This window comes from Mesocricetus auratus, unplaced genomic scaffold (assembly GCF_017639785.1).
Source record: "Mesocricetus auratus isolate SY011 unplaced genomic scaffold, BCM_Maur_2.0 Super-Scaffold_100010, whole genome shotgun sequence".
Lineage (NCBI taxonomy): Eukaryota > Metazoa > Chordata > Mammalia > Rodentia > Cricetidae > Mesocricetus > Mesocricetus auratus.
The window spans coordinates 22,408,199-22,430,068 of record NW_024429194.1 but is presented as its reverse complement, the minus strand read 5'-3'; the positions used below and the strand labels follow the sequence as shown (position 1 = coordinate 22,430,068).

Genomic DNA, 21,870 nt, shown 5'->3' with positions numbered 1-21,870 from the left:
AAAGCGCTAGGATTACAGACATATGTGAACACCCCTGGATAAGGCCTATTGTATGCATGGAAGAGGAGGGATGAGTGTGCGTGTTTGGCACATGTACATGAATGTGTGTGAGCACGAATGTACATGCACTTGCATGTGAAGGGCAGAGGTCAATGTCAGATGTCTTCCTCACTTGCTGTCCACCTTTTTATTATTTCATTTATTTATTGTATGTGTGCGTACACGCATGCGTGCGTGAGCGTGTTCCAGGGCACAGGCATGAGGGTGAGTTCTTTCCTTCCACCGTATGAGTCCTAGAATCAAACTCCAGTCACTAGGCCCTGGCCACAAGCTTTACCTGATTCGACACCTTACTGCTCTACCTTATCTTTGAGATAGCATCTCTCACTGAACCTGAAGCTCATCTAGGTGCACCTTGGCTGCTCAGCCAATAGTCTCCAAGGATGAAGCTCTCATTCCAGCCCCACCCTACTTCCACACCCAGTGCTGGAGTCCCATATGCCTGCCACCAAGCCCAGCTTTTTCCTGGAAACCTGAGATCCAAACTCAGTTCCCACGTTTGCATATCATCAAATTAAGTCTTCTTTCTGCCCAGCCCCTTTACCCAAGTCTTTGAGCAAGACTATAAACCAGGCTGCTCACCCACAGTAGGTAGGAAATAGACCTTTACATGAGAAAAGATGTTCAACTGTCCCTAATGGGTAACCAGGAAATGCTGTTCAACTCCTGTCTTGCCTATCAGACAGGGGAAATGTTGACGGCAGCATGTAATTTTGACTTTGGGAGTGACAGTGACACACACAGGTTTTCTGAAGGGCAGATGACCTGAACAGAAAAGTTGGCGGCTCTCTCTTCTGAAGGGAAATGGAGGAGTGGATCTGGGGGAGAGGACACTGGGACGAGGGGAGGGAGAGGAAACTACAGAGGGAATGTATTCGATGAGAGAAGAATTAAAAAACGAAATTTAGAAGAAAAAAGAAAAGTGCATCATTCAAGTAGTCTCTGTGTGGGAAGTTGGCTTGGAGATCACATAGGCACTGAGAGGCACTGCCAAGGGCGGGTACTGACCCTGTGTCCTTGAATATGAAGACAGGAAATTAGATGAATGACGAGATGTGCCACAATAAAGTAAGAGAATTCTGTCCACGGTGCAGACGCCGCTGTGGAATGAGCTCCTGGCGTTTTCAGCTGCTGTTTAGGGACAGCATATTACAGAACAGGATGGAAATGGGGTGTAAGGCTGCAGCAAAAGTCAAGCCGGGGGACTTCAATCCAAAGGGTGCTGATTGCCACTGGAGAGAAGCAGGACCATCAAGGAGCTTGAGTTTGTAGGGTGTGAAAATTACTCTGAAGGGTTAACTGACAAGTCTGCTGTCTTCCATTGAAGATAAGGTACTCACAGGGGTACTATTTTGAGACTCCTGAGCAAGCTGACAGTGGATTTTACACATAAGTGGGGGTGTCACAAAAATGCGGGGCTCTGATAAAGCCCCTGGGATGGCAACTTTTAAGCCACCCTCAGGCAAAAAGAACAAATAGGGACTTAGAGCCTGGAATGCTGGAATCGGGTAACCATGCAGCTCTTGGGATCATGAGGAAGGACGTTCTGGGAAAGATAGGTTGTCTTCATAGCAGCCTTGATATAGGTGAGGGATTAGTAGTCCTAGTTCTTCAGAAGACTGAGGCAGGAGGATTACTTGAGTTCAGAAGTTCTAGACCAGTATGCACAATATAACAAGACTCTGAACAAAAACAAAAAAAATAAGAGAGAGAGAGAGAGAGAGAGAGAGAGAGAGAGAGAGAGAGAGAGAGAGAGAGGTGAAGGGAAAACTAAATAGGTGAAGGGTCATGCTAGTCTTCCTGCTCCAAGTATCCTGTGCACATGAACTTCCCTAGTGCCAGACACGGCAGAGACCCTCCTCTCCATCACCCTTGACCTTACTGATAGCTGGCTATAATCTGTTTTACAAAAGAACAGCTTTTCGGAGCTATTCCCATCTGCAGTTGCTCTGAATAGCCATCTTGAAATATGCCAGAGAAGAATATTTTGAGGTAGCCTATTTTGGTCTCCCACAAAGATTTTACAGGGAAAATATATTTGTGTTCTATTTATACAACTAAAAATATTCATCAGAGCGGGGGAAACTGATTCTTCGCTGTCCTTGAAGTGAGGGATGGGTTAATTTCTAAGAAAGTAAATGCAAGTCTAGGCGAAATGGGGCCTGCCAGACACCAGCATTTAAATAGTTTGAATGGGAGCACACACCCCAAATCTTTGAAGTAGATAAGGAGAGAGACCAGGTCTCTGCAGTGGCCAGGGTAAGACCAGCGGGCGGCATGGAGGACTGTGCTTGCAATTGGAATCAGAACAAAGTAGAGACAGGGTAGAATCTACATGGGATAGAATTCATGTCTCACTCCTAACCCCCGTAAAGCAGAGAAATATCTATCTTCGTTTTAAATGTTTATCTTTTTGTTTTTAACTCGAAGAGATCCATCTGCCTCTGCCTCTGCCTCTCCAATGCTGGGATCAAAGGCATGTGCCATCATACTCAGCTGGTTTTTGGTTTTTTATTTTTGTTTTTTCATTTGTTTTTTGGTGTGTGTGTGTGTGTGTGTGTGTGTGTGTGTGTACACGCGCGCTCATGTGCACGTGCGTGTGATATGTGCAGGTGTCCACAGAGGTGAGAAGGTGTTGGATCCCTAGAACTGGAGTAATAGGCAGTTGTTTGTAAGATATCCAGTGTGGGGAAATTAAGCTTGAAGACTGAAAAATGCTCTTAACCACTGAGCCTTCTGTCAGCCCCAAGAATTTCTATCTTGATAGGCCCTCAGACCTTGCAGTCCAGAGGAGTGACCTAATACAAGGGGTAGGGAGAGAAGACGGCCCCTGTGCCTGAGTTCACTTACCCCACTGGCTCTCCATTGCTTGTCCAGGCAGTAATGTCCTACCCTGCACAGTGGGGAAAGGAGCAGATATGCCCAGATATGTGTCTGGCGTCTTGACAAGGCGTTGACTCTTGCCACCATAGAGCCCTTTTCCTCTGGGAGGCAGAGAAGCACTTCTACCGGAGACGTGAAAAAATACAACAGCCAAAATAGCTGCTGGCCAAGGGGATGGCATTGGCCTAGAGTCAGGCCTATAAATCCTTTCAAAAGTGTAGCTAATCTCTGAATGGTGGCGCATGCTTTTAATCCTAGCACTTGGGGGCAGAGGTAGGAAATGTCTGTGAGTTCAAGACCAGCCTGGTCTACAGAGTGAGTTCCAGGACAGCCAGGGTTACACAGGGAAACCCTGTAACTAAAGCTGGGTTTGACGGCTCAGGCCTGTAAGTCCAGTTTCTAGGATGCTAGGAAAGGAAGACTGAAAGCCTGCCTGGGCTGTGTCTCTAGATCCTGTCTCAAGCAAACAGAAAACAAAGCAAATCAAAAGCCAGTGTAGCTTGGCTGATGGCATGAGCAAGGGCTGTGGTGAAAGGCTAGTGTTCAAGTCTTCACAGGTCGAGTTTGTTCCTCCTACTTCCGTAGGCAGGGGCTGCACCTCATTAGCTCCACCTCTCCCACAGGGCAGCACGTCGAGGTAAAAGAGATGCTTTAGAACTTAGCTTTGCTTTGGTTTTTCTTTTTTCAGTGCTTGGGATTGAACTTGGACCTTACTCATGCAGCTCATGCCTCTGCCTTGCAAATGTCTATTCTATAAACATATGCTTGGAGTCAGGGCCAGCATACGTGGGGACCAGATCCAGTCTGCTATTTACTAGCTATGTGTCTTTGGATAAGTGACTACGCATTTGGGCCCACTGTTCACTAGACAGGCCTATTAAGCATCTATCGGGCAGACATCAGTGTTGAAACCCTGAACACTGTGGTCTCATGGAGCTCACAGTCTAGCAAGGGAATCATATACCAAACCCACAACTGAAAGCAACAACCTCACCCCATGGTGACTGATACAGAGCACAGCAAGGTGATTTGACAAGGACAACCAGGTGGCTGTTTGAGCTGTGGTAGTCAGAGAGGAGTTCTTTATGGATCTGAGATCTCAATGGCAAGATGCCCTTCCCAGATGAGATCCACGCCTCTGGATATGCCTTACTTAGCAAGCATATCTCAAGGCAGACCAGAAGGGAGGAGGAGGGTGGTTCCGAGTGGGCTATCTGAACCTACGGCACCTTCAGACTCAGGGTACGGAGTTTGGATGGGCTCTGTCTGCCGTGGGAAGCAACCAGTGGGGGTTTTAAGCAGGGGGTGGGGCATGGGTAAATTTTGGAAGTAGAGCAAGGAAACCAGCTCAGGAGACGTAGGAGGGCAGGGAGGTGATGATCAAGGATGTCCCCGGAGTTTTAAGGACTATGTAGGTGGAGTGAGAAGCACTGTGGGTGAGGTAGTTAAAGAGAAGTGAAGATCTATTTTTGGCCATGAGGAATTTGGGGTGCTTATATATACACCATAGTGTCCTTGTCTTCAGACGGGGTGATAATGGCACTGGAGTTAGGGAGGTGAAAAGGAGCAGCATGGGAAATGTTCAGTGCCCACCACAGCTCACTTGTCAGTCAAACCTCATTTATTCTCACTTTCATTTTCCAGGTGCCCAGTGAAGCCAACCCCATCAACATGGTGGCCAAACTCAGCCAGCTGACAAGTCTACTGTCTTCTATTGAAGATAAGGTACTCACAGGGGTACTATATTACCTCTGGATTTTTCTGTAGTTCCCTCTTTGAACCAAGAGTATCCAAGTCCCAGGCTTGCAGTCCCTTGACTCCGACTCATCACTGCTGTCCACAGGTCAAGGCCTTGCTGCATGAGGGCTCTGAGTCTCCCAACAGATGCTCCCTCATCCCTCCAGTCACCTTTGAGGTAAGTGACCCTGGAGGAGTGGAGCCGCACCTTGGGGGCCACCACGGTTCCTGGGAAATGAGGGCTTTTCACTTGGACTGGAGAAGGACAAGGCTCCCAGTGGCAGGGAATAGTTAGTGAAGCCACCTGCTCAGAAAAGTGGCTAAATGTTAAAATTGCTTTATCAGTGAAGCCCCCATCATGGGGAGCCTGTAAAGAAAGGGCTCCTCATTGGTCCCAAGGTGGTTTAAACTTTATCCTCCTTAAAATGGGGAGAAGGAGTAGCATCAAATCGAGGGCCCAGACTGCTTATAAAAATAGCGTCTGGGGGGAGGGGACAGTTATGGAAAACTGTTCTTGTCATGTCCTTAAAAATCACTGTTTTAGGCTGAGACCCAGCAAGGTATCTTTTTCTTTATGGGCCTCCATGTTTCTGGTGCTTCCAGGCCTAACCAGTTCCATCTTCACGAGACACCACACCGTCCCCTCCTCATCCCTGAAAGCAACCCCACAGAAGATAGATTTCCATCATTTTCTTCCTCCACCTTTTTAAAAATTTTATGCTGTGTGTGTGTATGAGAGAGAGAGAGAGAGAGAGAGAGAGAGAGAGAGAGAGAGAGAGAGAGAGAAGTAAGAGGACAGCTTGAAGAATGGTTCTCTCTCCTACCATGTGGGTCCCAGGGAATGACTCCAGGTTACCAGGCTTGGTGGTAGGCTCCTTTACCCACAAAGCTGTCTTGCCCGACTCCTCTGTCACTCTTGTTTGGTTGTTTGTTTGTTTGAAACAGAGTCCCACACAGCCTCCTCTTGCCTCCACTTAAATGTGCCACCACACTCAGCTTAGATTTTCCTTTTCTGAACATGCCTGGGCAAGAGTGTGCTTCCTAATTATTATCAGTAGATGTTCAATTAGTGGTTGTAACAAGGCCCCAGAGTGTGAATCTATTAGTAAGATTCTTCCCAGAAGTAGATGACACATCCGATTAATGACTGTTGTCAAACTAATCAGTGAATGAACCATTTCCCAACAGTTCATCTGTTTCCCTCACCAAATCTGTTGGCGGAACAGCTGGGTTGCACAATGGGCGAGCCTGGCTGTTTTAGCGTGAGCCATTTTCAGGCGTGTTATGGAATGGGGGGGTGTTTTGGAAAGTGCGTGTGTCAGGCCCGGGTGGGGAAGGCCTAGAAATAATAGCCACATAGCCCTACATAGGACACTGACCGAGGCTCTCCCAGTTATGTAGACAAACTGACCAGAGTTGGTATCCCAAAGCCCAGCCGCTAACTGCATCTCTTACACTGTGAAGGTAAAATCAGAGTCCCTGGGGATTCCTCAGAAAATGCATCTCAAAGTGGACGTCGAGTCTGGGAAACTCATCATTAAGAAGTCCAAGGATGGTTCTGAGGACAAGTTCTACAGCCACAAGAAAAGTAAGCCACCCACCCCCATGCCATCCCAACCCTTCAACATACACCCCATGTTCTGGTTCTGTGTGGGAACTCTTGCAAATGACCAGTCAACAACAAGTGTCTTACTTTTCTACTTCTGTGACAAAATACCGCAGCCAAGACAACACACCAATGTTTGACGTGGGGCTCACAGTTCCAGAGGGCAGTGCCCATGAAGACCATGATGGGGGGGGGCAAGGCAGCAGGCGGGCAAGCATGGCCCTGGAGCAGCAGCTGAGGGCCTACATCTTGACTCACAAGTATGGAGCAGAGAGGGAGCTAATTAGGGATTCTGTGGGCTTTTGAAACCACAAAGCACCCCCCTACCACACACATACACACACACACACTGTCACCCCCCCCATCAAGGCCATAGTTCTTAATTCTCCCTAAACAGTTCCCCCAGCTGGGGACGAAGCGTTCAAATATATGAGCCTATGGGGCCCACGGTGACTCTCAGCAAAAGCCAGGTGCCCTCCCCATTTTTGAGGGTGGTCCTTGTCCCTGCGTGCTCCCCGAGCTTCTCCATGCCTATGGAATTCCTTTCTTGATACAAGGACACACTTCAGGGGTCTCCCCCGGTATACTTTGCCAACACCCCTGGAAATGAGATGATAAATTAATTACTTGTCACAACTGCCCCACAGTAGTGTGTACACATGGGGCTTTCGTATCGGTGTGTGTGACTGTCCATCTCCTCCCCACAAGCATGCAGTTGCCTCACCGTGCTGGAACAGGCCCCGTACTGAAGGCGTGGCTAGGAGAGCAGCTGGGTGCTGGGTGGGCACCTTTAGAAAGGCACTAGGCCCCCGGGAACTGACTTGCACGAACTCTGGGTCTAAATGGTCCAGACTCACATCCCAGCTCTGTCACGTAGAAGCCGGGGACCTTGACCCACCTCTGGGAGCCTCCGTTTCTAGTTCTCAGGGATGAAGGAGGTTGAGTGAGAACACTTGGGGCGCAGCCCAGCACCTGGCCCCCCGAGACCAGCTGTTCTCGAGGGCACTGCTGAACCACCGCAGCTCTGACGGTCACGCTGTGCTTATTTTATGCACACAGCGGGAAAGATGCCCACTGCAGCTGGCGGAGAGGCTCCCTCGAGCAGAATAGTGTCCAGGGCAGCCAGCAACCCATCTGGTCCCTGCCCACGTGCAATTGGTATTCTGGCGCATCAAGGGTGAATACACACTCAGATAAATCAGTCAATACAGGGGTTTCAGCTGCTTGGAAGCTCTGAAGCAAACAGAACAGGCAGAGGGCCTTCGGGAAGAGGGAATGGTTTAGGGAGCAGACAGGGGCAAACGCCATGAGATGGAGTGAGACAGAATCTTGAAGAAGAGCAGAAATAGGCCTGGGTGGTGTAGTAACAGAGCTGGAGGGCAAGTTAAGTGTTAGATGCCCTGCTGGGCAAGATAAATATCTCCTGAAGAGGCCTGTGGAAAAACTCCCAAGCAAGAAGTTTCAGCCTAACCCCTGGTGCTGTTGAGTTAGTGCTGCCGGTGGCTCTGAGGGTGACTGTTCATCCCCACAACATGGGGTTTCTTTGCCCAGCTTCAAATCCAGGCTCTATCTCCTGCCAGCTGTGTCACATTAGCTTGGTGACCTATCCTTTCCGTGCCTCTAGTCTCTATCTGTGAAACAGGAATGATGATAGTGGATGTCACCGGGAGACTGCATGAGAAGCCATGAACTCAAGCTTACCAGAGCAACTTACACACCTCACTGCTCTGAGGACATGGGAGAATGTCCAGTCAGGGGCTAGGAATGGGGCCTGTTGACCCTGCATGGCCTCTCCTGAGCCCCTTCTAGACACCCTATCATGGGTAGAGCACAGGGAAGGGCCAAGATAGTCCCAGACAGGAAAAGGTCTCTTTTCCCCTCTTGCATCTTGAGTTCTTGGCAGAGTCAGGACAAATTACCACGAAAAGAGAGAATGGATTGATCATATGCTCCTCAATGGCATCTTGCAAGGCTGCTGCTACAAGGGTTAAAAAGGATAAATACCAAAATATGTGGTGCCTGGCGTGGAGAGGGTGTTTGGTGCACTTGGCTACTGGCCGCAGTGTCACTGTTACAATTCTTCTTCCCATGTAAGGACAGAGGGAATGGGAGTGGAGGATGGGGAGAAGAATCAGGAAAGAGAGTCTCTGGACTCTGGAGTAAGAAGCTGCCAGGTAATTGTAGAGTTGAGCTTACAACATCAGGGCAGGACGCCACCTTACTGCATCCAGCTGGGGAGTGACAGATGGTTTGAGCAGGAAGCCTGTGCCGGAAGCGACTGGCTTAGACAAGTGTGTGCCACTTGTGCGGGGAGAGCTGGTCAAGAGATCCATTGCAGCAGAGTCGCTGGTGACAGCTGAGGTCACACTGAACTCCTGAGAAGTGCTGAGAACAGGGTGTCAGTGCTAAATGCTGTGGCCACCGTGACAACTTCGTTATTTACTCCTCCCTCCCCATGCTACTTAGATAGACAAACCCATTCCACGCTGTACCCACGTTTCAGAGTCTCGTGTGTGCTGTTATGTATACGGAGTTTTCTCTGTCAACATAAACAAATAAAGGAAATGTTGAGGGGGGATGGAGGGAAGGAGAGAGAAAGAGGCTTCCTTTCTGTGGGTGTTTTTGTTTTATTTGGTTCGTTGGTTGGTTTTCTTGAAACAGAGGCTCTTGTTTTCCAAGCTAGTTTTGAACTCACTGTGTAGCTAAGGCTGGTCTAGAATTCCCGATGCTCCTGACACCACCTGTGTAATTGCATTCCATACTCTATAAAACTGGCTGGTTTCAAGAAAGCAGAAAGCAGAAAAAACAAATAAGCAAATGTTTAAAACAAAATCCTGTGTTGCCAGATGACCTTGGACCTCCCAGATGCTTTTCAAATAGTGTGAGGCTGTGCATGGTGGTGCAACCTTTTAATCGCAGTGCTTAGAATGCAGAACAGGCAGTTCTTCGTGAATTCAAGGCCAATGTAATCCACATAATGAGCCTCAGGCCAGCTAGGGCTGCATAATGAGACCCTGTCTCCAAAAAAAAAAAAAATTAACGGCAACAATAATAGTGCAAGCTGGGCATTGTACATGTCTGCAATCTCAGCACCTGAAAGCTTGTACTTTCATTTCTATAAATTTACCTGTGTGTGCGTGCGTGCGTGCGTGCGTGCGTGCGTGCGTGCGTGCGTGCGTGCGTGCGTGTGTGTGTGTGTGTGTGTGTGTGTGTATACATGCACAGAAGACCAGAAGAGGCTTTGGATTCCCTGGAAGTGGAGTCACAGACAGTTGTAAACTGCTTGGCATGGGTGCTGACAACCAAGCTTGTAGCCTCTACAAGAGATACATAGTCTCTTAAACACTGAGCCTCTCCAGCCTATACTTTAAATGAGGGTACACAGAGTTCTCCATCATGTGTCATATGAAAGGACCAATGCTATTTCAGACCCCACAAACCTTAGAAATTTCATGATTCAACCTCATAATTGCAAGCCTCAGTTGTCCCCTCTTCATCTAACAAAAATGTAAGGGTGGCCTCTTTACTGAAACTTATCTTTAGTTGGAAATGACTCAAGATTTGCTGTCTTGGTTAGTTCTGTGTCTGTATTCTTCTGAGCTTGCAGCCATGTGGGACAACATGACAAAAAAGAATGAAAAGACAAAACACATGAGGGGGGATGAGTTGTAAAAAAAAAAAGAAATTGGACTATGAAATAAGAACATAAGACTATGAAATAAACTGGAGGGATGGCTCAGCAGCTAAGAGCACTGGCCGTTCTTCAAGGAGACCTAGGTTTGGTCCCAACACAGACACAACAGTTCCCAACCATGTATGACCCAAGTTCTGGAAGACCAAATGCCTCTTCTGTTACCAGGCCATTTGGTACACAGATACATGCAGGCCAAACACCCGTACACATTAAATAAAATTTAATTTAGCTGGGTGTGCTGGTACACACCTTTAATCCCAGCATTCTGGAGGCAGAGGCAGGTGGATCTCTGAGTTCAAGGCCAACCTGGTGTACAGACCAGGACAGTCAGGACCACACAGAGAGACCCCCGTCTCAAAAAAATTGCTAAATTAATTAATTAATTAAGCCAGGAGTGGTGGTATATGCCTTTAATCCCAGCATTTGGGAGGCAGAAACAGGTGGATCTCTGTGAGTTTGAGGCCAGGCTAGTCTACGTAGAGAGTTCAGGAATAGTCAGGACTACATAGAGAGAGACTGTTAAAAAAAAAAACAGAATTTTAAACTAGAAATATTTTTAAATTAACAGAAAGAGGAAAGAAAAAAGAAGAACCATTCTGCACAGGGTCAGAGGCATGGGGATCAGGAGGCCAAGCTATCAGCAAAAATCTGAAAAGAAATAAATAGATTTTTTTTAATGAAAAGTTTAAAGGGCTGGAGATATCTCTCAGTTGTAAAGCACTTGTCTATTGTGTGTGAGGCCCCCCAGTCCTGCCAAAAATAGAATAAAAAGAGTAAAAACATAAATCGGAGGGAAGCCCTCAGAAGGAGGGTTTGTTTTTGTTTTTGTCTTTTGAGAGCAGAGTCTAATGACCTAAGCAAGAACTCACTATGCCGTTTAGGCCGGCCTCAGACTGGACCCCGATGGCAGGGTTCCTCACTCAGTCTCCTGACTTCTGCCATCCTGTACCAGGCTTTTCTAAATTGATCACCAGTCCAGGGAGTTTAAACCGTAACAAGTGTTAGTAGAAGAAAAGAGGAGAAAGAGAAAAGCTCATCAAAGAATCCAGAAAAGCATGTCACCGAATAATGCGTGTGTCCCGGAAAGCACCTCCATCAGTGAGTGAGGCAGAACGCAGAATACATTAGGGATTCCTCAGCTTCTGTGGGTGCTGGGAGAACTCCTGGGACTCAGCATGGGACCCCATCCTGGGTAGGACTTATTCAATTGAAAGGATACAAAGAAAAATCAACAGAAGGGGAAAGCACATGAGGAAAAGTCTGGAGGTCTTCACAAGCCTTTAGAGCAGTAATTCCCAACCTTCCTAACACTCTGACCCTTTAACACAGTTCCTCATGTTGTGGTGACCCCCAACCATAAAATCATTTTCATTACTGCTTCATAACTTAAGTGACCTACAGGTTGAGAACCACTGCTCTAGATGCTTTCCTACCGGAGTCATAAAAGACATACTCAATCCCTCCACCTGTTAATTGTGATAAGTCTACTGAAGGCGGGGTTTAAACGAGTCCACCAGACCCAAGACAGATGATAAGTAGGTATTTATTAGGGAAGCACTTACACAGATAGAGTAAGTAACCGCCGTGGTCTTCCTGCTCCAGAAGATGCAGTCTGTGCCCTTCCAAAGCGCTCCACAACCCAAGAGAGCTTAAGCCAGCCCCTCCTCTACCTTATAATGGGTCACATCTACCCCTGAAACCACACCCAAAGGGTGTGGCCGCCACCACAAGTTCACTGGCAAGGCAAGATGCCACTATGTGAACAATGAGATAGCATTTATAGGAAAACGAATGGAACAGGAGAAGAGAACGGGAGGGAGAAGGAAGACGGGAGAAACAGAGAGAGAGGCAGCCACTAAGAGGAGCAGAGAGGACCACTAGGGGAAAAGGGACAAGATGAGGCTGGGAAGTAGGACAACATGGAGGAACTGTGGAATGATCCAAAGTTCATCACGTGCATGAAGAAGAGGCAACAATGAATGGATGGGTTGATACATGCTAATTAAAAGTCAGACATTTCTTAGAAAATAGTTTAGAAAGCTACTAGAGATGTTACTGTGTCAAAATGAAGGCGTAAACAAAGAAGCAGGAGGACATGGGATGAGAGAGAAGGTCCAACAAGAGACGAAGAAGGAGTAGACCCCAGGTGTTGAAGAAGGAAGGTTCTCATCAGGCCTCAAAGTCACCTGACCTAGAGGTTCTGGAAAAGTGCTTAGTCACAGGGTACCACAACAGAGAAGTGCTTAGTCATGTGGGAATGACTGTTACAAATTGTGGGGAGAGTTTGAATCAAGAAAAGCACATAACACAGGGTTAGGGCAGTAGTGTGACCCACAGCACCGATAAAAAAAAAAAAAAAGAACTAGGCAATTGCACAATTACAAAAACCCAGGAAGAGTTTAATATAGCTTTTTGTTTTGGTTTGATTTGGGGTTTTTTGGTTTTTTGGTTTGGTTTGGTTTTTTTCGAGACAGGGTTTCTCTGTGTAGCTTTGGAGCCTGTCCTGGCACTTGCTCTGTAGACCAGGCTGGCCTCAGACTCACAGAGATCCGCCTGTCTCTGCCTTCCGAGTGCTGGGGTTAAAGGCACGCGCCATCAACACTTGGCTTAACTTCAGTGTTTTTATTCCTTGAGATTTCACACATGTTTACAATTTATTTTTATCATATTCACCCCACACCCTCCTCCCCTAGCTTCTCTCAGATCCACCCTCGCCCATCTCTCCTCCCAACTTCACATCCTATTACTGAGTCCAATTTGTGCTGCCCATAAGCTCATGGGAGTGAGACCTTCCCCCAGGTCTTGGTGCCTACCAGAGGCCATGTCCTTAAACTAGCTCTCTCTCCCCCGGCAGCGGGCTGTCAATAGCTCTCAGCTACGGGTGGGGATCTTTGAGTCCAACTCAGGAAAATCTGCTTTAAGTTGTGTAGGGAAGGAAGAGCAAAGAAAAGACTAGGACTCGTCTGCCAGGAGCCTCAACAGTCATGGTGACACAGCATTGTTTATCTGGCAAAAATACGACACTGGAAAAATGATAGGGAAACTAAAATTATGTGTGATAGGAAGTCAGAGGTTATATTATGAACAACAAAAAAAACTAAACCTTCATCTTCAAAGGGAGAAAGCTAATATGTAATAGAAAATCTTCCTAGTGTTGTGTATGTGTGTATGGTGTGTGTGTGTATGGTGTGTATATGGTGTGTGTGTGTGTGGTGTATGTGTGTATGGTGTGTGTGTGTATGGTGTGTGTGTGTATGATGTGTGTGTGTGTTATGCCCAAGTGTGGAATGGTCTCTAGCTGTGTGTGTGTATATATGGTGTGTGTATGGTGTGTGTGTGTGTGTGTGTGTGTGTGTGTGTGTGTGTTATGCCCAAGTGTGGAATGGTCTCTGGCTGTGTGTGTATGTGTGTATATGGTGTGTGTGTATATGTGTGTGGTGTGTGTATGATGTGTGTGTGTGTGTTATGCCCAAGTGTGGAATGGTCCCTGGCTGTGTGTGTGTGGAGGTCAGAGGACATCTTCCATGAATCAGTCTTGTGTCTGCCTCATTTCTGCTACCGTGTGCATACTCCTGACTGGCTGGCTCTGAAGTTTCTAGGTAATTCTATCTCCACCTCCCATCTCCCTGTAGGAAGGTAGCATGTTGCTTAATCTAGATTTTTCTTAAAGTTCTAGGGACTAGAATTCAGGTCACTGAGGCAAATTATTTTACTCACTGAGCTATCTCCTGACCCCAGAAAATGTTTTCAAGTGAAACCTCAGGAAACATAAAGCTGAGAAAAAAAATTTTTTAAGAAACATGGGATTGGGGCTGGAGAGTTGTCTCGGGGGTTAAGAGCACTTGTTACTCTTGCAGAGGACCTGGGTTCAATTTCCAGAACCCACATAATGGCTAACAACCATCTGTTACTCCAGTTAAGGGGGTGGGGACATAATGCCCCCTTCTGGTCTTCAGGAGTATTGCATATATGTGATTCACAGACATGCATGCAGGCAAAACCACCATACACATAAAACAAAACAAAACAAAATTAAAACGACATAAGAAACATGGAATACATTTCCAAAGAGTTCATTGGGAATTGTTCATTGAAATTAGTTGCCTTACTGGGCAGGACAGTAGAGGGAGGTGGGGAGGAAAGGTAATATTAGCTAAAGGAAAAAAAAAAAAACTTATGGAATGATTTGATTCTTTTTCTTTCTTGCTTGCTTTTTCTTTTCTTTTTTCTTTTTTGCTTTTTAGAGATAGGGTTTCTCTGTGCAGCCTTGGATATTCTATAACTTGCTCTGTAGACCAGGCTGGCCTTGAATTCACAGATCCCTCAGTCTCTGCCTCCCAAGTGCTTAGATTAAAGGCCTGCACCACCACTGCCCCACTCATTTTTAATTTTATTTTAATTTTATTATTTTCAATTATGCATATGAGTCTGTGTATATGAGTTCTGGTGCTCCCCCCCCCAGGAGACCAGAGGAGTCACATCCCTCTGGAACTGGAGCTGCCTCATGTGGGTGCTGGGAACTGAACTCAGGTCCTCTGAAGGAGAAGTGCATGCTCTTAACTGCTGAGCTACCTCCCCGGCGCCTCAACTTTTGATAAAAAATGAAAATTACAATTTTTTTGTGAGTTTTTCACAAATTTCGCAAAATGGAAAGGAAGGGGGAGGCAGCGTGGCACGAAGGAGAAAGATGAAAGGATGGTGGAGCTGCAGTCTGTGTAGTGAAACCACTTCTAGATGGCTCTGGGTACCACATTCTCAAGGCCCTGGGGCTTGGCCCGGGTATGTGAGGGTCAGGCTGAGGGTTGGGTGCGTAGGATGCGACAGACATTGCACACAGCGGTTGAGGAGCAGACGAATCAGTAAACTTCTGGTTTTCCAAAGTCCTGCAGCTCATCAAGTCCCAGAAGTTCCTGAACAAGCTGGTGATTTTGGTGGAGACAGAGAAGGAGAAAATCCTGAGGAAGGAATATGTTTTTGCCGACTCTAAAGTAAGTGACAATAGGCCTCTCATGCAGGGCAAGAAGGGTCATGTGTCTTGAGGTCTGTGATGTGCCGGGAGATTGTGTCTTTAGCTCCCTGGGTTGCAGAGCACCCTTTTCACACCTGGGAAGCTGAGCTTCAGTGGCCAGGCGGAGTTCTAGTCCCACTGTCCCAGGATCTCCAGTGCTGTCGCCTAGCGGAGAGAAGGCATCACTCTGAGTACTGAGCCAGCCAGGAGGCTTCTATTAACAGTGTCTGTGGCTAGGTTTAGAGCCCTTTGCGACAGCTTTGGATTTAAACCTGAACCCTGGCTGGTGCCTCCTCGTGAAGACTTCTGTTTTTAAACTCTGCCCCACCTGTGGAAATAAGATGCCTCCACCGTCATCGACTGGCAGAGGAAGAGGCACGATGGGCCATGAGAAACCCCCGGGGTGTGCTCCATCCCAGCCAGACCTGTGCTCTCTGTCCCTTGATAGCTAACCTCATAAATCACCCCAAATGATCTGAATCCCACACAGAAGCCCTGCTGTCCGTGCTCATCAGTACCATTTATGTGAGGCGGTGAAAACAGATGGAATAGCAGACCGGGCATGTCTCCTGGCGTGTGTGGCTGACCCTGCATGTCAGATACTGAAGACAAGCTAATGGGGGCGGGGTGGGGGATGTTAGGAGGCGGGAGGCTCCCAGTAGAGTCTCACAGAGATAACTCCTGCCAAGTTCCCTCGGCACCTGCTTTCACCTGTCCTGGGAGTGACTATGAGGGTATAGCGCCTGCAGGTAGTGACAGGAACAATGGTGATGGAGTACAGACTGATAATAGGAAGCAGAGAGAGGTCACACAGCTAGGCACTGTTCTGGGCTTCGGGAAGCATAGGTCCAAAATTAGTTATTTCGGCCCGATTGCTGCACAATCAAAAGGGTTGAGACATTGACTCTTGAGCCATCCCCAGCTAAAGACAGGTTTCAGTAAAGAAGCCATTGTTAGGTTTTGGTGGGCTGGTATTTTTGGAGTGGGCAATTGTGAGACTTGCAGTGATGAGGCTGGATCGTATGAAATTGCTGGCTTTGTAACCAGGGACACCAGGCATCCGGCCTTTCATATTGCACTACTTGAAATTTTGTGTACTCTCATTTAAAGCAGATGCCCTATTGACAACAGCCCTCTTGACTAAGAGGGGGACAAGTCAGCTTCGTGCCCTACTGTGAACACGGGAAAAATCAGTGTAAAAAGATTAGGGCGGCTCTTTTCTTAATATACTCTTTTGCCTTTGCTTAGTTTCATTAAATTTTCTTTTTAAAAAATATTGGATTTATGTGTTTGGAGGTGGGGTTTGCATGTGTGGAGGTCAGAGGAGAGCTGGCAGAGGTCAGCTCTCTACTACAGAGTCCCAAGGATTGAACTCAGCAGACACCTTCGCTCGCTGAGCCATTGCGCTGGCCCTAGTTTCTTTAAATATTCCTTCGTTGACTAAGTAATTCAGTCTCACTATTTTAAACAAAAGCAGCAAATACAAATATTCAAAAGTTTAAAATAAAAACAGCATTCACCACTACCTGACTCTGAACTAACCACTTCCAGGTGTCTTAAGGGCTTTTTGTTTGTTTTTATGTTTGGTTTGGTTTGGGCTTTTTCGAGACAGGATTTTGCAATGTAGCCCTATCTAGCCTGGTACTCACTATGTAGTACAAGATGACCCTGAACTCTTGGCAGTCTTCTAACCTCAAACCTTCTGCATGCTGGGATTAAATGCATGACTTCCCAAGTCCCAAAAATGTTTATTTTTTTTTTTATTTTAAAGGGTGGTGGTGGCACCCAGACCATTTTTTACCAAGCAGTTTTTCAGGAAGTGTCATGACCACTGCTCTATGCTAAAGTCCCTCTGTACCATAATGTGGAAACCCTGTGGAGTTCTAGCTTAGGGGTGGTGTACAGAATAGTTACTTGTGAGCCCCCTACCTATGGACACACTGCAGTACCCTGATGTGGTTGGACCTTGGTTCAAATCACACCCTTGCACCCTTGAAGTAGAATGGCTGGGTCCAAGAAGCCACATGCTCATGGCTTTAAACACATCTCTCCAGGTGGCTACTCTTCTCGTTTATAGTGATATATATGTATCATACATATCTCTCAGTCTGCTTATATATATGAAACCTCCCCTCAGTATCTTTAAGCAGAGCACATCCTTTGTAGAGGCCAATGTGCAGGGAGGTGGAGGCCCTTCTCAATGTGTCTGCCCTTCCTCCTTCAGAAGAGAGAAGGCTTCTGCCAGCTACTACAGCAGATGAAGAACAAGCATTCGGAGCAGCCGGAGCCTGACATGATCACCATCTTCATTGGCACTTGGAACATGGGTGGGTCCCTGTGCCCCCCTTCCTCCTACCAGTTTTCCTTGGGTTCGCCTCCTGCCTTAGCATCTGCAAACGGCACAGGAGGGCACCTCCATCTCTCATTCATAGCCCTGGTCTCTATCGCATCTGTACAGCCTCTTTTCTAGAGAAGTCTACCTTTGTCCAGTGATGATGAACAAGAAAAATGGGCTTTAGGATTAGTGCACCCCAAGAGTAGCCACAGTGGGTTTCTCTATAGCTCACCAAAGGGTCCCAGGTCTTGAAGAAAGAAGTCTGACCCTGGTGTATGTAGGGAGGAGGTGAGGGAGAGATACAGAGATCAGTGGATGGGTAGATGGATGGGTGGGTGGGTGGGTGGATAAGTGGTCCTAAGTTTAAATTCTGTATAAATAATATATAAGTTTTTCACATAGGTGTGTGACTAGAAGTAAACAAACAGCAAATATATGTGCTAAATATATGGTAATATAGTCCATATGATAAATATGTAAGTGAAATATTTAAATAGTTGTTTGGTATAAGTACTCAGCTAGAAATAAAAGCCAAAATACAAAATATATATTGGGCTAAATATATACACTATATATTTATATACATAGTTATATAACCATATATTATTATACTAAATATATACATTATACTAATTGTCAATTATACCAAATAATGTTTTGGTATAAATATTGAGCTAGAAATAAACAGTTGGAAGATATCCAGTTAAATCTGAATCTCAGACAGACATCCATTGCATGGGGAATACTTATTCTAAAATTCACCCATCGATCAGAAATTCAAATGAGAGCTGGGCATTGGTGGCACACGCCTTTAATCCCAGCATTCGGGAGGCAGAGGCAGGCAGATCTCTGTGAGTTCTAGGCCAGCCTGGTCTACAGAGCGAGTTCCAGGACAGCCTCCAAAACAATACAGAGAAACCCAGTCTCGAAAAACCAAAAAAAAAAAAAAATTCAAATTAACAGGTGTCTTGGTCTATTAACTCCCTAGGCTCTCATTCCCAGGGACTCATGCATGTGACACAAGGGTGGTTAGGTCTCCCTGTGTGGTCACTGAGAGCCCTGGGGAGCTGAGTTTGGCAGCAATTGTTATTCGAATTCTTAGTCTCCTGTCTCTCTGTTGGTCAAAAGACATCCAGTTCTTTGGAGTATGAGGAGAACATCTACTCATACTTTGGGCTACAGAAGTAGATCTCCCATCATTCCTTGAGTGAGTTGCTCCCACTCTTTTTTCAAAACGGAAACCGAGGAAGGTAACAGGCTCTTCCAGTTTCTCTGTTGAGCACCTCTTCATCTCAGCTCTTAGCTGAACGTGGCTAACTTCCTTCCAGGAAGCCTTTGGTGTTTCCTAGCACTGTTGGAATTGTAAACTCCTGAGTGACAGGGCCACATGCCATGTGTTAGTGCCACCCTAGAGCCTAGGACATGTTTGCCAACCTGTTCAGTTAGATCGGGGGCTCCATAGAGGATCTCCCAGCATTCCCATTCTTGAAAATGTACAATTGTCTTTACAACAAGACCTCACTGAGCTCTGACCATGTGACATTCAAGGTGATGTCAGCACTGAGTTCTTTATCTAGGGCATTTGCCTCAGTGATTTTATAGCCATGTGGTCCTCTTCTCCCCCTGTTTTGAATCCCCTAATGCCCTTGACCTGACCTGCCTTTGACTCACTTGGTGTTGGGTTTTGCTGTTGAAGGTAACGCACCCCCTCCCAAGAAGATCACGTCCTGGTTTCTCTCCAAGGGGCAGGGAAAGACGCGGGATGACTCTGCTGATTATATCCCCCATGACATCTACGTGATTGGCACCCAGGAGGACCCCCTTGGAGAGAAGGAGTGGCTGGAGATACTCAAGCACTCCCTGCAAGAAGTCACCAGCATGACGTTTAAAACAGTGAGCAGCTGGCCCAGCCCCGGGTGGGGGAGATGCTTCTGTTCCAAGCATCTCAGAAGTCAGACAAGATACTTCCAAAGATGTATAGGAGCGCAATGGCTCCCCCATTTTCGGAGCCAAAGACATGCAGTCAGGTGCCATCCTCAGAAATTGACAGGGTCCCGAATCCTCTGCCTTCCCCACTCCTGCTTAAAAGGATAATGTTTACCTGCTGGGAGTATCTTCAGCCCCAAGTCTCATCTGTGAGGTGCTTGGTCTTATTCTTAAGCATCATTAGAAGTTCCCCCTGAAAGTTAGGGATTACAGATAGGGTGTCTCACTCCCAGGGTATGAGCTGGGGTGAATCCCCTTGGGATGCCCAGGGTTCCAACACGAGACCTCATCATCTCCCACCACCACCACCACCAGGTTGCCATCCACACACTCTGGAACATTCGCATAGTTGTGCTTGCCAAGCCAGAGCATGAGAATCGGATCAGCCACATCTGCACTGACAATGTGAAGACAGGCATCGCCAACACCCTCGGTGAGCAAAGAGGGGAGTCCCATCCCTATGCATCTGCACCTCTTCCCTCTCTTGGCAATGTCCCCAGATTAAACCCTGAGAATCCTGTCCTTGGATCCCTTAGTCTTCAGCAAATCCAGATTGTTTCCCCTGCAAAAACTCATCCAGGGTCTATACCAGCTCTGGAGAGCTGGTTAAAATGTGGATGCTGACTCAGTAAGTCTCAGGTGGTTTTCAAAATGCCGTTGGCTCTAGATCCTAATCTTCCTCCCTACAGAACTCAGTGGTAGAGTACTTTCCTAGTATATGCAAGGTCCTGGGTCGGATCCCCAGCACCAAAAGAAAATTAAACAGGTGATCTCCCACCATACATATTTATGCTGTTTCAGTTAGTAGTGGGCCCATGTCTACCAACCCCTTGCCTACAGGGTTTGTCAAACACATGTTTTTAAGCCCTAGAATCTCTGGTTCAGGTGCCTGGTATCTGCCTCTCCAGTAGACTCCCTGGGGCTGCTATACTGACCTAGGGACATACTTTAAATCACTAATGTAGGACTGGAGAGATGGCTCAGAGGATAAGAGCACTGGCTGTTCTTCCAGAGGTCCTGAGTTCAATTCCCAGCAGCCAAATGATGGCTCACAACCATCTATAGTGAGATATGATGCCCTCTTCTGGTATGCAGGCAAACATACAGATACAACACTGTATACATAGTAAATAAGTAAATTCTTAAAAGAAAGAATCACTAATGTAAAATAAATTAAAATATCAGCAAGGTGTGTGGGGGGGTGAAGACACTGAGTGGGTAGTCAGTTTACTCAGCTGGGTGGGGAGAACACCCCTCAAATCCCAGGGTTCAGGCTGCTTTGATCCTCCCTGTCCCCTCTCTGCTCAGTACAGTGACCCCCAACTTCCCCGTACCCAGTTGCATCCGTGTTTAGAAAATCAGGAAGCTGCTACCATCGGCTGCTCACCAGCATGTCCCGCCCCTTGTGACCTATCTACTCAGCCTGTTTCTCTAACTCTTTGTTAACCCCTTGACAAACACACCTTGTTGACATGCTGCTTCTTCTCTTTCTTCCCTAAGGAAACAAGGGAGCTGTGGGAGTGTCCTTCATGTTCAATGGAACCTCCTTGGGGTTTGTTAACAGCCACCTGACTTCTGGAAGTGAAAAGAAGCTCAGGTAATGAATGGCACTCATCCCCTCCCAGCACCCAGATGACCCTAGCCCTCCACACACCCTGATGGCTTGCTCAGCCTTAGCCTCAGACCTTCTGGGCCTCTGTTGTCTAAGCAAAGACAACCGTATAATAGTAGAAGCCACAGGTATATGTAATTCTTGTCTGGAGGACAGAAAAGATATTAACCTATAGACCCCTTAAAACCTGGTCCATTTCTAAAGGAAAATACTCCTCAGGAGCATCCTATAGCTCAAAGCTTGTTCTGTACGCAGGCAACCCTATCATGACCATAGCCATCTATCTAGTGTATTTACTGACCCGGTTTCCTGATGAGTAGGTTCCAGCTTGGGACCTAGACTCTGTGATCCCAGCTGGGTCTCTTAGGTACACTCAGATGCCTACTGAGACAGACCTGCAGCCTAAGTTTCCGTTTCCCACCCGTCGCCCTTGTCGCCCCGGCTTCCTGCCGTGGCAGAGTGAGGACAGTGCCCTGTGCCAGACGGCCCTTGTTTCCCTGAAATAGGCGCAATCAAAACTATATGAACATCCTGCGGTTCCTGGCCCTGGGAGACAAGAAGCTAAGCCCGTTTAACATCACTCACCGCTTCACCCACCTCTTCTGGCTTGGGGATCTCAACTACCGTGTGGAGCTGCCCACCTGGGTAAGGAGAACCCGCCTTGGGCAGAGCTGTACCGAGCAGAGGCTCCCAAGACTTCACTCTGCACCGAAGAGCAAAGAGACACGTGAACACTCAGAACCAGACTAAGGCAGCAACTCCTCTCTGGGACTCAAGACAGCTCCTGTCACAGAGTCTCTGCCTTTCTTTACAGTCCCTTTCTGATTCCGTCTGCTTTGCCTCAGGACTTCAGTGGTCACCCCTCATTACTGACACTGTCCCTCAGCAGCTGGGCCAGGTCAGGAAGCACAGGCATCTTAGGGGATCAGCTCACTTATCTCAACAAATG

General features: G+C 47.1%; 1 protein-coding gene across 1 annotated transcript in view; it reads left to right on the top strand.

The window, feature by feature from the left end:
- Inpp5d (inositol polyphosphate-5-phosphatase D) overlaps nucleotides 1-21,870 on the top strand; it is a 103,448-nt gene that overhangs the window by 59,815 nt on the left and 21,763 nt on the right. Inside the window, exons 7-15 of the mRNA XM_040753083.1 lie at nucleotides 4,588-4,668; nucleotides 4,787-4,858; nucleotides 6,145-6,268; nucleotides 14,862-14,968; nucleotides 17,213-17,315; nucleotides 19,020-19,216; nucleotides 19,625-19,742; nucleotides 20,810-20,906; nucleotides 21,428-21,566. Coding sequence (XP_040609017.1) covers nucleotides 4,588-4,668; nucleotides 4,787-4,858; nucleotides 6,145-6,268; nucleotides 14,862-14,968; nucleotides 17,213-17,315; nucleotides 19,020-19,216; nucleotides 19,625-19,742; nucleotides 20,810-20,906; nucleotides 21,428-21,566 — 1,038 coding nt within the window. The remainder of the gene's footprint in view (nucleotides 1-4,587; nucleotides 4,669-4,786; nucleotides 4,859-6,144; nucleotides 6,269-14,861; nucleotides 14,969-17,212; nucleotides 17,316-19,019; nucleotides 19,217-19,624; nucleotides 19,743-20,809; nucleotides 20,907-21,427; nucleotides 21,567-21,870) is intronic.